The sequence below is a fragment of the Delphinapterus leucas genome, chromosome 7 (genome assembly GCF_059928025.1).
Source record: "Delphinapterus leucas isolate spDelLeu-1000000601 "Yukka" chromosome 7, BTC_Dleu_Yukka2, whole genome shotgun sequence".
Taxonomy (NCBI): Eukaryota; Metazoa; Chordata; class Mammalia; order Artiodactyla; family Monodontidae; genus Delphinapterus; species Delphinapterus leucas.
Genome location: NC_143135.1, coordinates 24,844,054 through 24,856,779, shown reverse-complemented (window position 1 = coordinate 24,856,779; position 12,726 = coordinate 24,844,054). Strand labels below are relative to the sequence as shown.

Here is a 12,726-nt window from a genome sequence, read left to right as displayed (position 1 = left end):
ATGCCTACCCTATTGAATGATTTCTCCATTTGCTTCATAACTTTACCATAACGATATACTTTTATTAAAGACTGGCTATATCATTGCCATAGCTGTGGGGGAAACATCACCTCTGTTCAAGTTCAGTTGATCACAGGAATCTCTGATCATTTGGGAAGATTTTAGGATGCCACATCCAAGAGCAAGCCCATCACGCATCTATGTTTCTAGCTTCCCCAACTTGCCACTTCAGTTTCCTCATTTCTGCTAGAGCAGGACCGCATGACCCTTCAGAATGGGGCCGTTAGATGGTCCAGAAAGTTTTGCAGGTGAAAAATAGGGGAAGCCAGTGATCTGGTGGTCATTAAGATATCTTTAAAAATTTTGTTTTAAAACTGAAGGAAAAATGAAGATTCAGCCACTTGCAGACAACCAGATGATGTTTCAGGTCCTTTTCCTTATGTAGGCTTTTGGCGATGGCTATTTTGTTGTTCCATGACTGGGATTAATGAGCAAGGATAGAGAAGCAACAGCCATTCGCAATGGGTACTTCAGTGCAGTGATTGGTCATGATTGTTCAGCAGTTGATTAATCCCCACCCCCAAGATTGTTCTTCCAGGATCCATGTGCACCCATACTCAGAATGGGGACTACTGAGTTCAATAGACTTAAACTGCAACCTCTCAAGGGACACTTATTTCAAAGACATTTTTGTTACTGTCATGAGTGGACACACACACACATGCACATACGTAGATCTCACTCTCTGTTTTTGACCAGAAATTCTGAGTTGACGGGTCCATGTAAACATAAGTCTATAAGCTGATGCAAAGAATAAAGCCGAGCTGGGTTTTTTTTTTCCCCTCCAGAAATGTGTTCATTCATACCTTTCCTCGGAGCCAGAGTAATAGCCAGCAAATCGTTTCAGGATCAAATGAGGGAAAGGGTACGCAAACGCTACAAAAACCATTAAATATGTTGTGCACATGAAGTAGGTTGCAAGGAGCCTTTCCTTCGGGACCTCAGTGAAAGCCTCGTTGTGCCAAGGAAGCCGGTTGGAAGAGTAGGGATCATTAACTGTGAGGTTCTGAAAACGATCCAAAGGTGTGTGTGTGTCTGCACACCCAGCACTCAGTGATCAAATAGTTAATGCCTCATTCATATTTTCCTGAACTACGTTCTTTGTATTGCTTTTATGGTGAAAGAGATTGTGGCCAAACAAACTGGGAAGTGCTGAATTAAACACAACAAGATGAGTCTCTTTCTGACAGGACTGATGAGAGCCTTTGATATGCTGATGTGCTGTAGGAATATCCAAAGAGGGAGTATAGTGATTGACATCTCCCAGACTCGTGCTTGTCTGTGCATCCTTGGCGGGGAGCATCTCCCGTGGCCCCGGCGGTGCTCTGTGGAACGCTCGTGGCTGACTCTGCCTTATCCCATGGTTGTGAGCAGGCACCTTCATTGTGCGTGGTTTTCAGGGTGCTAAAGTGCACAAAAGTGTACAGGACTGAGAATCCCAAATTCCCAGAGGATGAGAGGGGGATGGGAGGAGGAGGTAGAGGAGCATCCACCAGGATACGCGGCTTCCACCTAAGAAGCTGCTTACTTATGGGTCAAGGGCTGCATTTTTTTTTTTAATTTTATTTTATTTCTTTATACAGCAGGTTCTTATTAGTTGTCTATTTTATACATATTAGTGTATATATGTCAATCCCAATCTCCCAATTCATGCCACCACCCCCACCCCCCGCTTTCCCCCCTTGGTGTCCATACGTTTGTTCTCTACATCTGTGTCTCTATTTCTGCCCTGCAAACCGGTTCATCTGTATCATTTTTCTAGATTCCACATATATGCATTAATATACGATATTTCTTTTTCTCTTTCTGACTTACTTCACTCTGTATGACAGTCTCCGTCCATGTCTCTACAAATGACCCAATTTCGTTCCTTTTTATGGCTGAGTAATATTCCATTGTATATATGTGCCACATCTTCTTTATCCATTCATCTGTCGATGGGCATTTAAGTTGTTTCCATCTCCTGGCTATTGTAAATAGAGTGCAATGAACATTTTGGTACATGACTCTTTTTGAATTATGGTTTTCTCAGGGTATATGCCCAGTAGTGGGATTGCTGGGTCATATGGTAGTTCTATTTTTAGTTTTTTAAGGAACCTCCATACTGTTCTCCATAGTGGCTGTATCAATTGACATTCCCACCAACAGGGCGAGAGGGTTCCCTTTTCTCCACACCCTCTCCAGCATTTGTTGTTTGTAGATTTTCTGATGATGCCCATTCTAACTGGTGTGAGGTGATACCTCATTGTAGTTTTGATTTGCATTTCTCTAATAATTAGTGATGTTGAGCAGCTTTTCATGTGCCTCTTGGCCATCTGTGTGTCTTCTCTGGAGAAATGTCTATGTAGGTCTTCTGAAGGGCTGCATTTTATTCCAGTCAATTTTCCATTATAGGGGCCAGATGCCAGTAGGTGCTGAATTTGGACAATTGACATCAGAACAACAAGGGATTTGGTGAACCTCTGCATAGCTGCTTCCTGATTGTCTCCCACAGAGGAGAAGGCAGTGGGTCTTTAGCTCAGCCCACCCACAGGCTGATGTGATCCAAGGAGCATGAGCCTTAGCAGGGGTTCCCAAGAGCCCATTTTCCCACAGGTTCCAGAACACCAGTGAGTGGCCCCAATGGAAGGCGAGAAGGCCCTGTGGCTTGCCCTGTGTAAGGCCTGCCTCATCTGGGACATTGTAGGAGACAGAAAGGGAAGGGGCTCTGGCCTGTGGCGAAAGCTCCTACCCGCAGGGGGAGCCCTGGCTTCCAGGGCTGATTCGCCACTCCCAACTCTGTCCTGGACAAAACACCTCGCCTCCTGAAATTCCTCACTTGCTAACAAAGGTGACAGTCACCACGTCAGTGAGTTGTCATAAGGATGCATTAACAGTTTGGAAGCATTCAGCACAGTCCTTGGCACATGGTAGGTGCTCGTGGTGGGGAGCTTTTGGAGAACCTGGGTGGTGTCTTCATATCGCTATATACCTGTATACCTGACACAAATCCACAGAGGAGGTGCACATAAAGCCTTTCCTGAATGAATGAATAGCTCGAATTGGTAGATTCAAATGTAAGTGGTTGCCAGTTAGCTTGAGTGACTTAATCTTTAGGAGTCAAGCTATATTCTGTAAAGAGACCAGCCGAAGAGGACGATGTTTTATGCATGTCCCTCAAGATGCCATGTGAATCAGACACTCTGCAACACTATCCAAAGTGCCGCATTTTAAAAAGAGGGCACGCTTCCAAACGCCATCACTGTCTTGTCCCTGGTCACTGGGGGTTCATGAAAAAGAGATGGGAATGGAGCGCTGCGCTCATTGAACTTCTCTGAGGAGCCCAGCACTGGTAAACACACTTCACAACAGCCAGGTCCTTAACCCATGCTGTGTGTTGGGTGTGTTTTTTTCCTTTTCCTGTATCGTGTCTTCTCTGTGGATAAAACCGGAATGAAAGGCTGCAGACACAAACTGTGCGAATAAAATAACCTTGAGAGGAGGCTGCTCTAGTTGAAACTTACCGTCTCCCTGTTGCTATGGTTACCTCCAGCAGGTCGCCCAGTGAGAATGGCTCTGTCATCAGCAACGAATCAGGGAAGCCCAGCTCGGGGAGGCGCTCACCCCAGAATGTAATGGCACAGCAGAAAGTGACAAAGGAGGAGGCATGGAAGAGAAATGGTGAGAAGCCTTCCCTGCCAAGCAGCACCCCCAAGCCCAGTGCACACGTGCACGCACACACGTGCACAGGCTCGCACACCAGTGTGCTTCAAACCACCGCCCACTCTTCTCTCTACTGTGTCCCGGAAAGGTCCTACCTACCTCTTGAGGTAGTAGTGCCTTACGCCCTTGCCTGAATTACTCTGTTTCACTTTGTCTGCCCTCTGTGCTTATGGAATTGTGCAGGGCCTGAGAAAAACCCTATACGGATTGAGCTGATGTTTGCTTAGAGATTTTTCTCATTTGGGGGTGAATTGCCTTGATTTGGAGCACCAGGTCCACGAGGGTGGCAGGTTTCTGAAAGGCTGCTTGTCTTGGAGAGTCCCCTCATTTTCTTGCCCTGACTTGCTTGATAAGTTTCAGGGCTTCAGTCTGTGCCAGTGAGTCCAGATATTACAAATCCATCTCTCCCAGGAAAATCAAGACAGTAATAAATCTCTCATCATAAAAATCAGCCTGAGGTTGTCTTTATGCTCCAGGGACACTTAACCGTTTAGTTTCTCCCTCGTGCAGATCTTTTCACCACCTATAAAGGATTGGTGTTGGGGGTTATTTCCAAGTTGTCAGTGCTGCCTTAGTGTGCTGTGGCACCACCTGGAGATCTCACCTCTTAGACCTCATTGTGCAGCCTCCTTCCTCCTCATCCCACTTTTGTTCTGAGCCTCGTCTCCACTCGGTCCTTCTGTGTGTGATGCTGGCTTCCTAAAGTGCTGCTACTCAGATCAGGGAAAATTCCTTTTGGATATCAAAGGGTTGTAGGTGGAGTCCTACAGAAATGCTGGGCGAAAAGGCAAACCATCTGGCACTCTGGTTAGCTGTGCTTCCCTTGTACAGGAATCTGATGAAGTGTGGTTCAGGACTCTCCCTTGAAACTAGTGCCAGAATATTCTTTTGTTTTCGAACGTCACTTACTTCTTTCTTTTTTCTGACCAAAAAAGAAAGAATGGCACAATGCATTTGTCTTCTGCATGGAAAATGTGGTCCCTGTTCCCATTTCCAACCATTGTATAAAGCATTTCTTTAAACTGTCAAACTGATTTGATTCTTACATTTTTTCTTTTCCTGATCCCCCCCATGCCACACAGAGATTGTGCTTTCCACGCCAGAATCAGGGTGTGACCTGTGGTGTTTTCCTGGAATATCACCCTACCCGGGACCACCAGAAATTCTGCCCGTCGGCAGTCTGCCAAGGCAGCTCACAGCGGGCCACAGGAGCTGTGGCTTATAAAGGGAGATGTGAACTTAGCCACTTTCTCCTCTTTCCTCCCAGTGTGAGATGCTAAGGAAGGTGGTCAGAGGGAGTGAGGCAACCCAAAGGCAATGCAGTGAAGCCATAGGGGAAGGTTGTTTTAACCAACTGCGGTGACTGCCATTGCCTCTAACCGAGATGCCCCCCCTACTCCCATCACACCCCTCCTTCCCTCCTTCCCTCCTTCCTTTATATTCTTCCAGGAAATGTATAAAGTCGAGTCAAAGTCCATCCTCCCCCAGATACCCCATCACCCACCCCAGTCCTCAAATGGCCTTGAATAACTCAGTGTGTGTCTCTCTCAGACTTTTTTACTATGCATATGACAACACACATGTATCTTCACATGTATCAACACATGTTTTTTGTTGTATTGCCTTATTTTACTTTGTGCAATGGGATCAATGTACACACTGTTCTGTGCCCTTTTTCTTGCTTAAAAATATGCAATATACAGACTCCTCTGTCAGTAAATACCCACTGACAAGATGATGCCTTTCCCCGTGCCCCGCATTTAATCTGTAGAAGAGGAGGGGGCGGGGTCAGTTTCAGACCCCATCACTCCCCACCCAGCTGGTGAGGCATTGACTTCCCTAAATGTTCCCACTGACCTTCCTGTTCTTGTTTTCCCACCCTCTCTACCTGCCTTCTCATTCTGTTTAGGTCACTTTGATTATTTAAATATCAGGTTCAGAAAGAACAACAGCCGGGTGCATGAATAAAATGCAATTACTGTACCAGGTTGAGGTTTTAACGTGTTTGTTTTATTAGAAAGCCATCCTTTCTCCAAGTTTACAGTGCTTCATTGCATTTTATTTTTGCCAGAGGTAAACCCAGTGAATTTTCAGACTTGGTCACTTCTCTTTGCCCAAACGTTCTCGTTCAGTGAAGTTTCACTTTGAACATTTCAAATAGAAATAAGAGGACAAACTCATTTAATGTAAAATTCAACAGATGCTGAAGCACATCAGAATTCTAGACTGGACCTTCAATGGAACCTACACTTGTCCTTTTTTTTAATCACAGGGCCCCACTTTATCACAATACTAGGTTAGAGTTCACCAAAAATATCAATAGCATATTTTATTGGATTAGAAGATGAACAGAAGAAGGGAAGGAAGGAGGGAGGGAGAGAAGGAAGAAAGGAAGGAAGGGAGGAAGGAAATAACGTTGAATGGAATTGTGGAAAAACTAAAAGGTGTAGTTCCATCACATTGTCAGCTTGCAAAAAGTACTTGATTGTGTGAATGTAGCCTCTGAGAATAGATTATTCTCTTGGTGCGGAATAATCAGAAGTTGTTTTTATGGCTTAGTATCCATTCTAGAGGTTAGGGTTACTGAGGTTAATTAATAAATGTTCATGTACCAGGCTGTCATTCTAAAACTCTTCTTGTTTTCCACCAGGTTTGTTGCATATGTAGCTTCTAATTTTCTGCTTTTTTGTGAAGATAAGAACTTTAAAAGGAAAAGACACTATTCCACTAGCAACATGGCTGGGGGTGGGTGAGGGGGAGGTCCTTATAGCACAATGGCCTCGTTAGTTACCATAACTGCAGGCAGTTTTAGAGTCTGTTTCAAGGTGACGTTTAAATATAAGTGGGAAAGATAGATGCCGAGAGCTAGGATTTTGAAAGCAAAACAATTTGGCATTCTCTCAACTAAATACAGATACTTAAACTTCTGAACCCAAACCAATGTCACCTTAGAAATAGTGTTTTCCAGGAAAGAGTTAACAATGAGTTCAAGGTGAGAACATTACATATTTGTACCTTCAGTCATTTAGAAGAAAGAACCGCCATAAACCCTTAAGGGTGCACCTTCCTTTAAGACACCAAGATTTCACCACCAGGTTTCAGAATCTAATCACACCTTGCCTCCTAGTTGTCGTGGGGCAGGTGGCACAGGAGGAGGACAAGCATCAGAGAGCTTGGAGGATGAATCACTACTTTCTTAGTAGGAGCCCTTGAGGATTTGTCAGAAATATTAGCCCCAAAACAGTTTCAGTTTATTCTTTCTTTGCCTTGCCAGTGAGATGAAGACTCACTTATTATTTGATAAGCAACACCAGAGGGCAGTGATTCTAGTTGTAAATTATTTGTCTTTGAGCTTTAATAAAGATTCCCCCAAAAGAAAATGGTTTAAGAGCATTTTCTGCTTTACATGGGAAGGTTCTCCCCATGCCAGTTCAAACATAAAGAAATGAAATCTCCCTTTCCAGCCTGATATACTGAAGTTCACACCAGCAATGCAAATAAAACACAAATAGATACAGGGTGGATGCCTGGTGGCATTTACTGTGATGATGTGATGATGTTCTAGGATACTTCCTCAATTTCACTGTGGCCCTTTTCTTTAGCATTGTCCCATGCTTTTTTCTTTAGGGACAAATTACGCTTTAAATATTCCCACGAACCTGCTGTACTCACATAACATTTTAATGTATTAATATTTAATGCAATGCCTTTTAATGTAGTTTTTCCATACAGTCCTTTTCGGGGGAGGATAACTATTTTGCTCTTAAAGAAACCTAGAGGAATTATTTTGCAAATCTGAATATGACTTTGAGTGATAGTGGAAAGGAACTGCAGTTTATACAGTTTCTAGGGTGTTCTTTTCCTGTCCCATTATAGTTATGCTCCCCCCTTTCCCTCCACGGGGTGAGGATTAAGGGTGTCACAACCCAGAAGCAATAAGAATGCTAGGTATCATCTCTTCAACCTCGGAATGGTTAACTTTTACATGTTTAATTGTTCTGCAGGTACTAACAGCATCTCTTTTATCAAGTCAGGAAATTTTAGTCATTCCTTCATTCATTTATTCAGCAAATCCCTATTGAAAGCCAACTGCATGTGAGACATTGCTAAATGCAAAGGCATGAGCCTTTAAAAAGATGGGCAAGAATTTAGCTCTTCTATTCTAGTGGCAGGGGGTGGGAGCCGATTAAATCAATACAACAAATCAATAGTGATAAATGCATTGAAGAAAATAAAACAGAGTGATGAGGTGAGTTTTTTTTAGATTGGTGGATAAGGAAAGTCTTTTTTAAGCTGAAACTTGAAAAATAAGAAGGAACTAGGCATGTAAAGATCTGGGGAAAGAGCAAATGCAAAATCCTGGAGGTGGGAACAAGCCTGCTGTGTTCAAGACGGCCATTGTGGCTGGAGCAGAGTGGCTCAGGGAAGAAGTGGGAAATGAGCTCAGCAAGGTAGCCAGGGCCACATGGTACAGGACCTTGTAGGTCACAGTAAAGACTCTGGATTTTATTCTGAGAGAGATGAAGCCTTCAGAGGGTTCTGATCAGAGGAGTGCTGTGATCTGGTTATCTTTTGAAAAGATAATCCATCCTGGCTGCTGGTGGAGTGTGTATTTTAGAGGTAGGAGGACAAGAGTGGAAGCTCAGAGGAGGGGCATTGTTTAGGAAGTGTATTGGTTACTTATCACTGCATAACAAATTACCCCAACATCTAGCAACCGAAATGACAATCTAAATTTATTATCTCACGTAGTATCTGTGGGTCAGGAATTCAGAAGTGGTTTAATTGGGTGGCTCTGGGTTCAGAGTATCTCATGAGGTTGCAGTCAAGATATTGGCCTGGGCTGTAGCCATTGAAAGGCCTCACCGGGCCTGCAGAACCCACTCATAAGATGGCTCACTCACATTATTGTTGTCAGGAGTCTCAGTTTCTTGCCACATGGACGTCTCCATAGGGCTCCTTGAGTGTTTGCATAACATGACAGCTGACTTTCCCTAGAGGGAAGTGATCCAAGAGAGAGCAAGGTGGAAGCAACAATGCTTTTTTACGACCTAGCCTTGGAAGAGATACATTGCCATTTCTGCAATTTCCTGTTTTGTTACACAGGTTAATCCTATGTGGTTGTGACTATCGGGAGGCAGGAATTACTGGGTGCCATATTGGAGGCTGGGTTTCATAGGAGTTGTCTGGTGGGAGATAATGGTAGGAAAGCAAGAATTGCCCAGCAAAACTACACTCTAAAAAGATATATGCCTCTGGTAACACATCTGAATAGAGATTTTCCTCTGTCATTGGCTTCTTGGTGGCCTGCTATTTACAAATAAGTCCACAGAACCCAAAAATACTCCAATTATAACCCATGGTTAGACTCTGAGGTGTTTTTGCCACATTGCAAACTAACAATTTACTTGGCTTAATTTGACAAATCTTCTGTGATTATGATAAGTGACAGAACGGTACAAACTATGTTTCTCGATAATTTAAATGATATCCCAATCTCTCGAGACGGGAGGAAAGATGAATACACTTCTGTTACATTCGTATTTCATATAACACCTATTTTGCTCCTAAATTGCCGGCTGGCTTGGTTGTTTGAACAGGCTTAATTTATCTCTTGCCGAGCCATGCTCAATAAACTGTCATTCGTATGGTTACTTAATGGGAATGTGCTTTAAGAACAAGTAAATCAGCCAGGTACCGCTGGCCCTCCAACGTCCTCCGTCAGCTTAGCTGTGGAAGCGCAGGCAGATGGCTGTCTTTCAGCAATCACAGCAGAATCCTCTGTCAGAGGGGAGAATTAATTTAACAGAGTGTAGGTGGAAATCACTCTACTTAATTAGGGGAGTCGTCTGTAGCTTTAAATTCATTTCTCGGGTGGTTATTTCTTAACTTTCTTTTGTTTTAGTCACATGAAAGAAACCAAACCCTAGTCATTGAAGAAGCAGTCTTTAGAAAGAAAGAAAAAGTTTCAGGAGCAATTGCTGTGGCTGGTTGACCAGGGAAGACTCGTGACCTTCACATGATGCCAAAATGGGTAGCTTTGGTGGCAGAGACTAAACTGAATGCTGTTATTCTCTTGATTGTCATATTTTAAGAATAGTTGCCAGGTTTGGCCAAATGGCACTTTTCCCACCTCCGACTCAAACATAGAGAACAAATTTACTTTTTTTTTTCAAGTGTGTTCTGTCACAGTTTTGAAGGAATGGAGTGAGCTACTGGCACAGAACCAGACACTGTCGTTCCTGAGGTCATTTTGAGCAAAGTCATATCCTTCGGCCGTGAGCCTCTCATATATTCCCCCACGGTGGCGCAGCTTCCGCACATCAGAAAATCAATGTGTTTATGTTGTGCTTTAGTGCCGGCGAGCGACGAAGAGGAAGGAGCCGTCCTCTTTGACAGCTCTGGCAAGGCGGCTGCTGATCCCTTTGACACGTCTTCTGGGTCTGTGCAGCTCATCGGAATAAAACCCACAGCCCTCCCCGTGGTGCACCCCACCTCGGACAGGAGCCAGGAGCCGGTCGTACTCAACGGCGAGGTGAGCACCTGAGGACCAGAGCAGGAGAGAGCGGGTGCAGCCAGGCCTCCGTGGATGCGGACTAAGGAGTAGCACCTGGGGGTCCTGGGTGCAGGTTGCATCCAGGTGTACGGGGCTCTGGGGGTCATTTTTACCTCTGCATGCGCGGGCCTCAGCAGAACTAATCAGGGCACAAGTCACCCCAAACCAGTTTGCTGAGTGATGTTTTCAGAGCATTTTCTACCTTCATTAGAAAGCCCAAAGGGGACTTTTTAAAAACTGTAGTTGTGAAGAGAAACATCAGAAATTCTGCTTCCCCAGCATCTCACCCACACAGCCTGCTGTCTTTCTTGGTACTAAACTGGTCAGGATGGCACGTCTGTTGCAGTGGTGGTGAGAGGCACTTGAATTGATAGGGGACCGGAGGAGATCCAGACCGGGATGTGGCCCACTATCTAGGCTTTGAAATGACTTTTACTCCTTTGAGCAAGCTTGAGACAACCCTTTGCCTGCTTACAGGAGGGTATCGATGGATATCATGATGTTAACCAATTTTCCTAAGTCTGAAAAAAATTATTAATGTACACGAGAATAATGATTCCACCAAAGAAAAACAGATAGATGGATGGATGGGTCGGTGGATGGATGGATGGAGATAGATTGATAGAGGCAGTTTAGAGGAGAGTAACATAGTAAATTGGGTAAAAATTATCTGCCATTTCTCCATCTCCTGCAGCAGAATGGTCAGTGGGCTGAAGGTGTTTATGATCCTTTAAGGCCATGCATATGGAACCTGCATGTGAATACATTACACATGTATGCACGCACACACGTACTTTCATATATTTTTCTCTGTTGTTAAGCTGTCAGGTTGGTTTTTCACTTCATTAGTTTATACCCAGCTATGGTTACCTGCATCAGGAGGGAGATTGCCTAAGCTTTGAAGTCTCTTTACCATCACACCTGGAGGACAGTGCGACAGCCCCATACAGCTGTGTATTGTAAGCGCACTTTAGCGGCTTGTCTGCATCCCCCATCCAGGCCACGTATAAAAGCCTGTTACAGACCTGATTCAGGAAGCTCCTCTGGTTTTCTGGACAGAAAGACCGAACTGCCCAGAGGTGTGATGAGTTGAGGTTCATCAACTTTTAAAAAGAATTTAACTGGGAATTCCCTGGTGGTCCAGTGGTTAAGACTCAGTGCTTTCACTGACGTGGGCCCAGGTTTGATCCCTGATTGGGGAACTAAGATCCCACAGGCCGCGCGGCATGGCCAAAAATAAATAAATAAAACTAAAAAGAACTTAACCGGTTGTGGACTTATAGAGCACTTCTATTCCAACCTCATTCATGGGCAAGAGGAAGGAACAGGGACATTCTAAGACTTCAGTGCAGCCTGTGGCCTGTCTGCCTTCCTTTGTTCATGCTGCCCCTGCCCCAGCACACCCACTCCCACAGTGCTGCACCCATGCTGCTCAGCCCAAAGCCCCCTCACTGCCCCACTCCACCCACGTCTGCTCACCTTAGTGCTCTGTGCTCCCAAAGCTACTCATTCCCCTTCCCCTTCTCTCTGTCATGCTCCCTCTCCCTTACTCTTAGATGTAAAGGAACCCCAAACAACCCACATTAGCGATAATAACATTTTAAAGTCATTCTCAGTGATGGTCATGTTGCAAGCATGCCATGCATGTGAGCTCATGCAAATCCTCACAACAGCCCAACGAGGGCAGTAGTATTATCTCCCTCTTCACCTAACGAATCTGAGGCACAGAGAAGTTAAGTAATGTGCCCAGGGTCACGTAGCTAGGGAACGACAGAGCTGGGATTTAAACCAGGCAGTTGATCTGGTCCCCAGAACCTATACCCTTAGCCACAGCTTTATGCTGCTCCATCATTAAAATGTAAATGACTGAAAGCAACGGTATTATCCTCCCAAGTGTGTTTGCATATTAACCCACTGAACTCTGGTGAACATTTCATGAAGAGTTGGGAATGAGTGAGAGACAGAGATTGACTTTAAAAGGAGATTCTTCCCCTGTGTTGCTTTCAAGTAAGTTTGGCTCAAGTGGGGACCCTGCTCCTATGCTTACCTGTGACAGTTGGGGGAACTGGGGGAAAGAGGGGAGCAATTCCCTCAGCAGAAGGGAGTACTGCCGGCCTTCGTTTTTGGAGTCTTGATGTTCTAGCAGATTTTAAGTTAATTATCCAAATAGAAGAGCCTTAAGAAGAAAAAGAGCTTAATCTAAAGTATCGTCAGCAGCATGGGCAGTGAGTCAGGGATTCATGGGCCCGACTGGCCAGAAGCCCAGCATCCCAGGCTGTGGGTCCTTGCTACCTGGGGGACTTTCAAGTCCAGGAGGGACACAAATGGCGTAAGACAACTGTACCCCTCCCTCCCTCTGTGCCCCATTGACATTGGCTGCAACAGTGAGGAAGCTCCTGTGCCACGTC

General features: G+C 44.7%; 1 protein-coding gene across 1 annotated transcript in view; it reads left to right on the top strand.

Moving 5' to 3' along the window:
* KIAA1549L (KIAA1549 like) overlaps nt 1–12,726 on the top strand; it is a 281,195-nt gene that overhangs the window by 200,717 nt on the left and 67,752 nt on the right. Inside the window, exons 13-14 of the mRNA XM_089914969.1 lie at nt 3,593–3,720; nt 10,119–10,297. Of these exons, the coding sequence (XP_089771095.1) occupies nt 3,593–3,720; nt 10,119–10,297 (307 nt within the window). The remainder of the gene's footprint in view (nt 1–3,592; nt 3,721–10,118; nt 10,298–12,726) is intronic.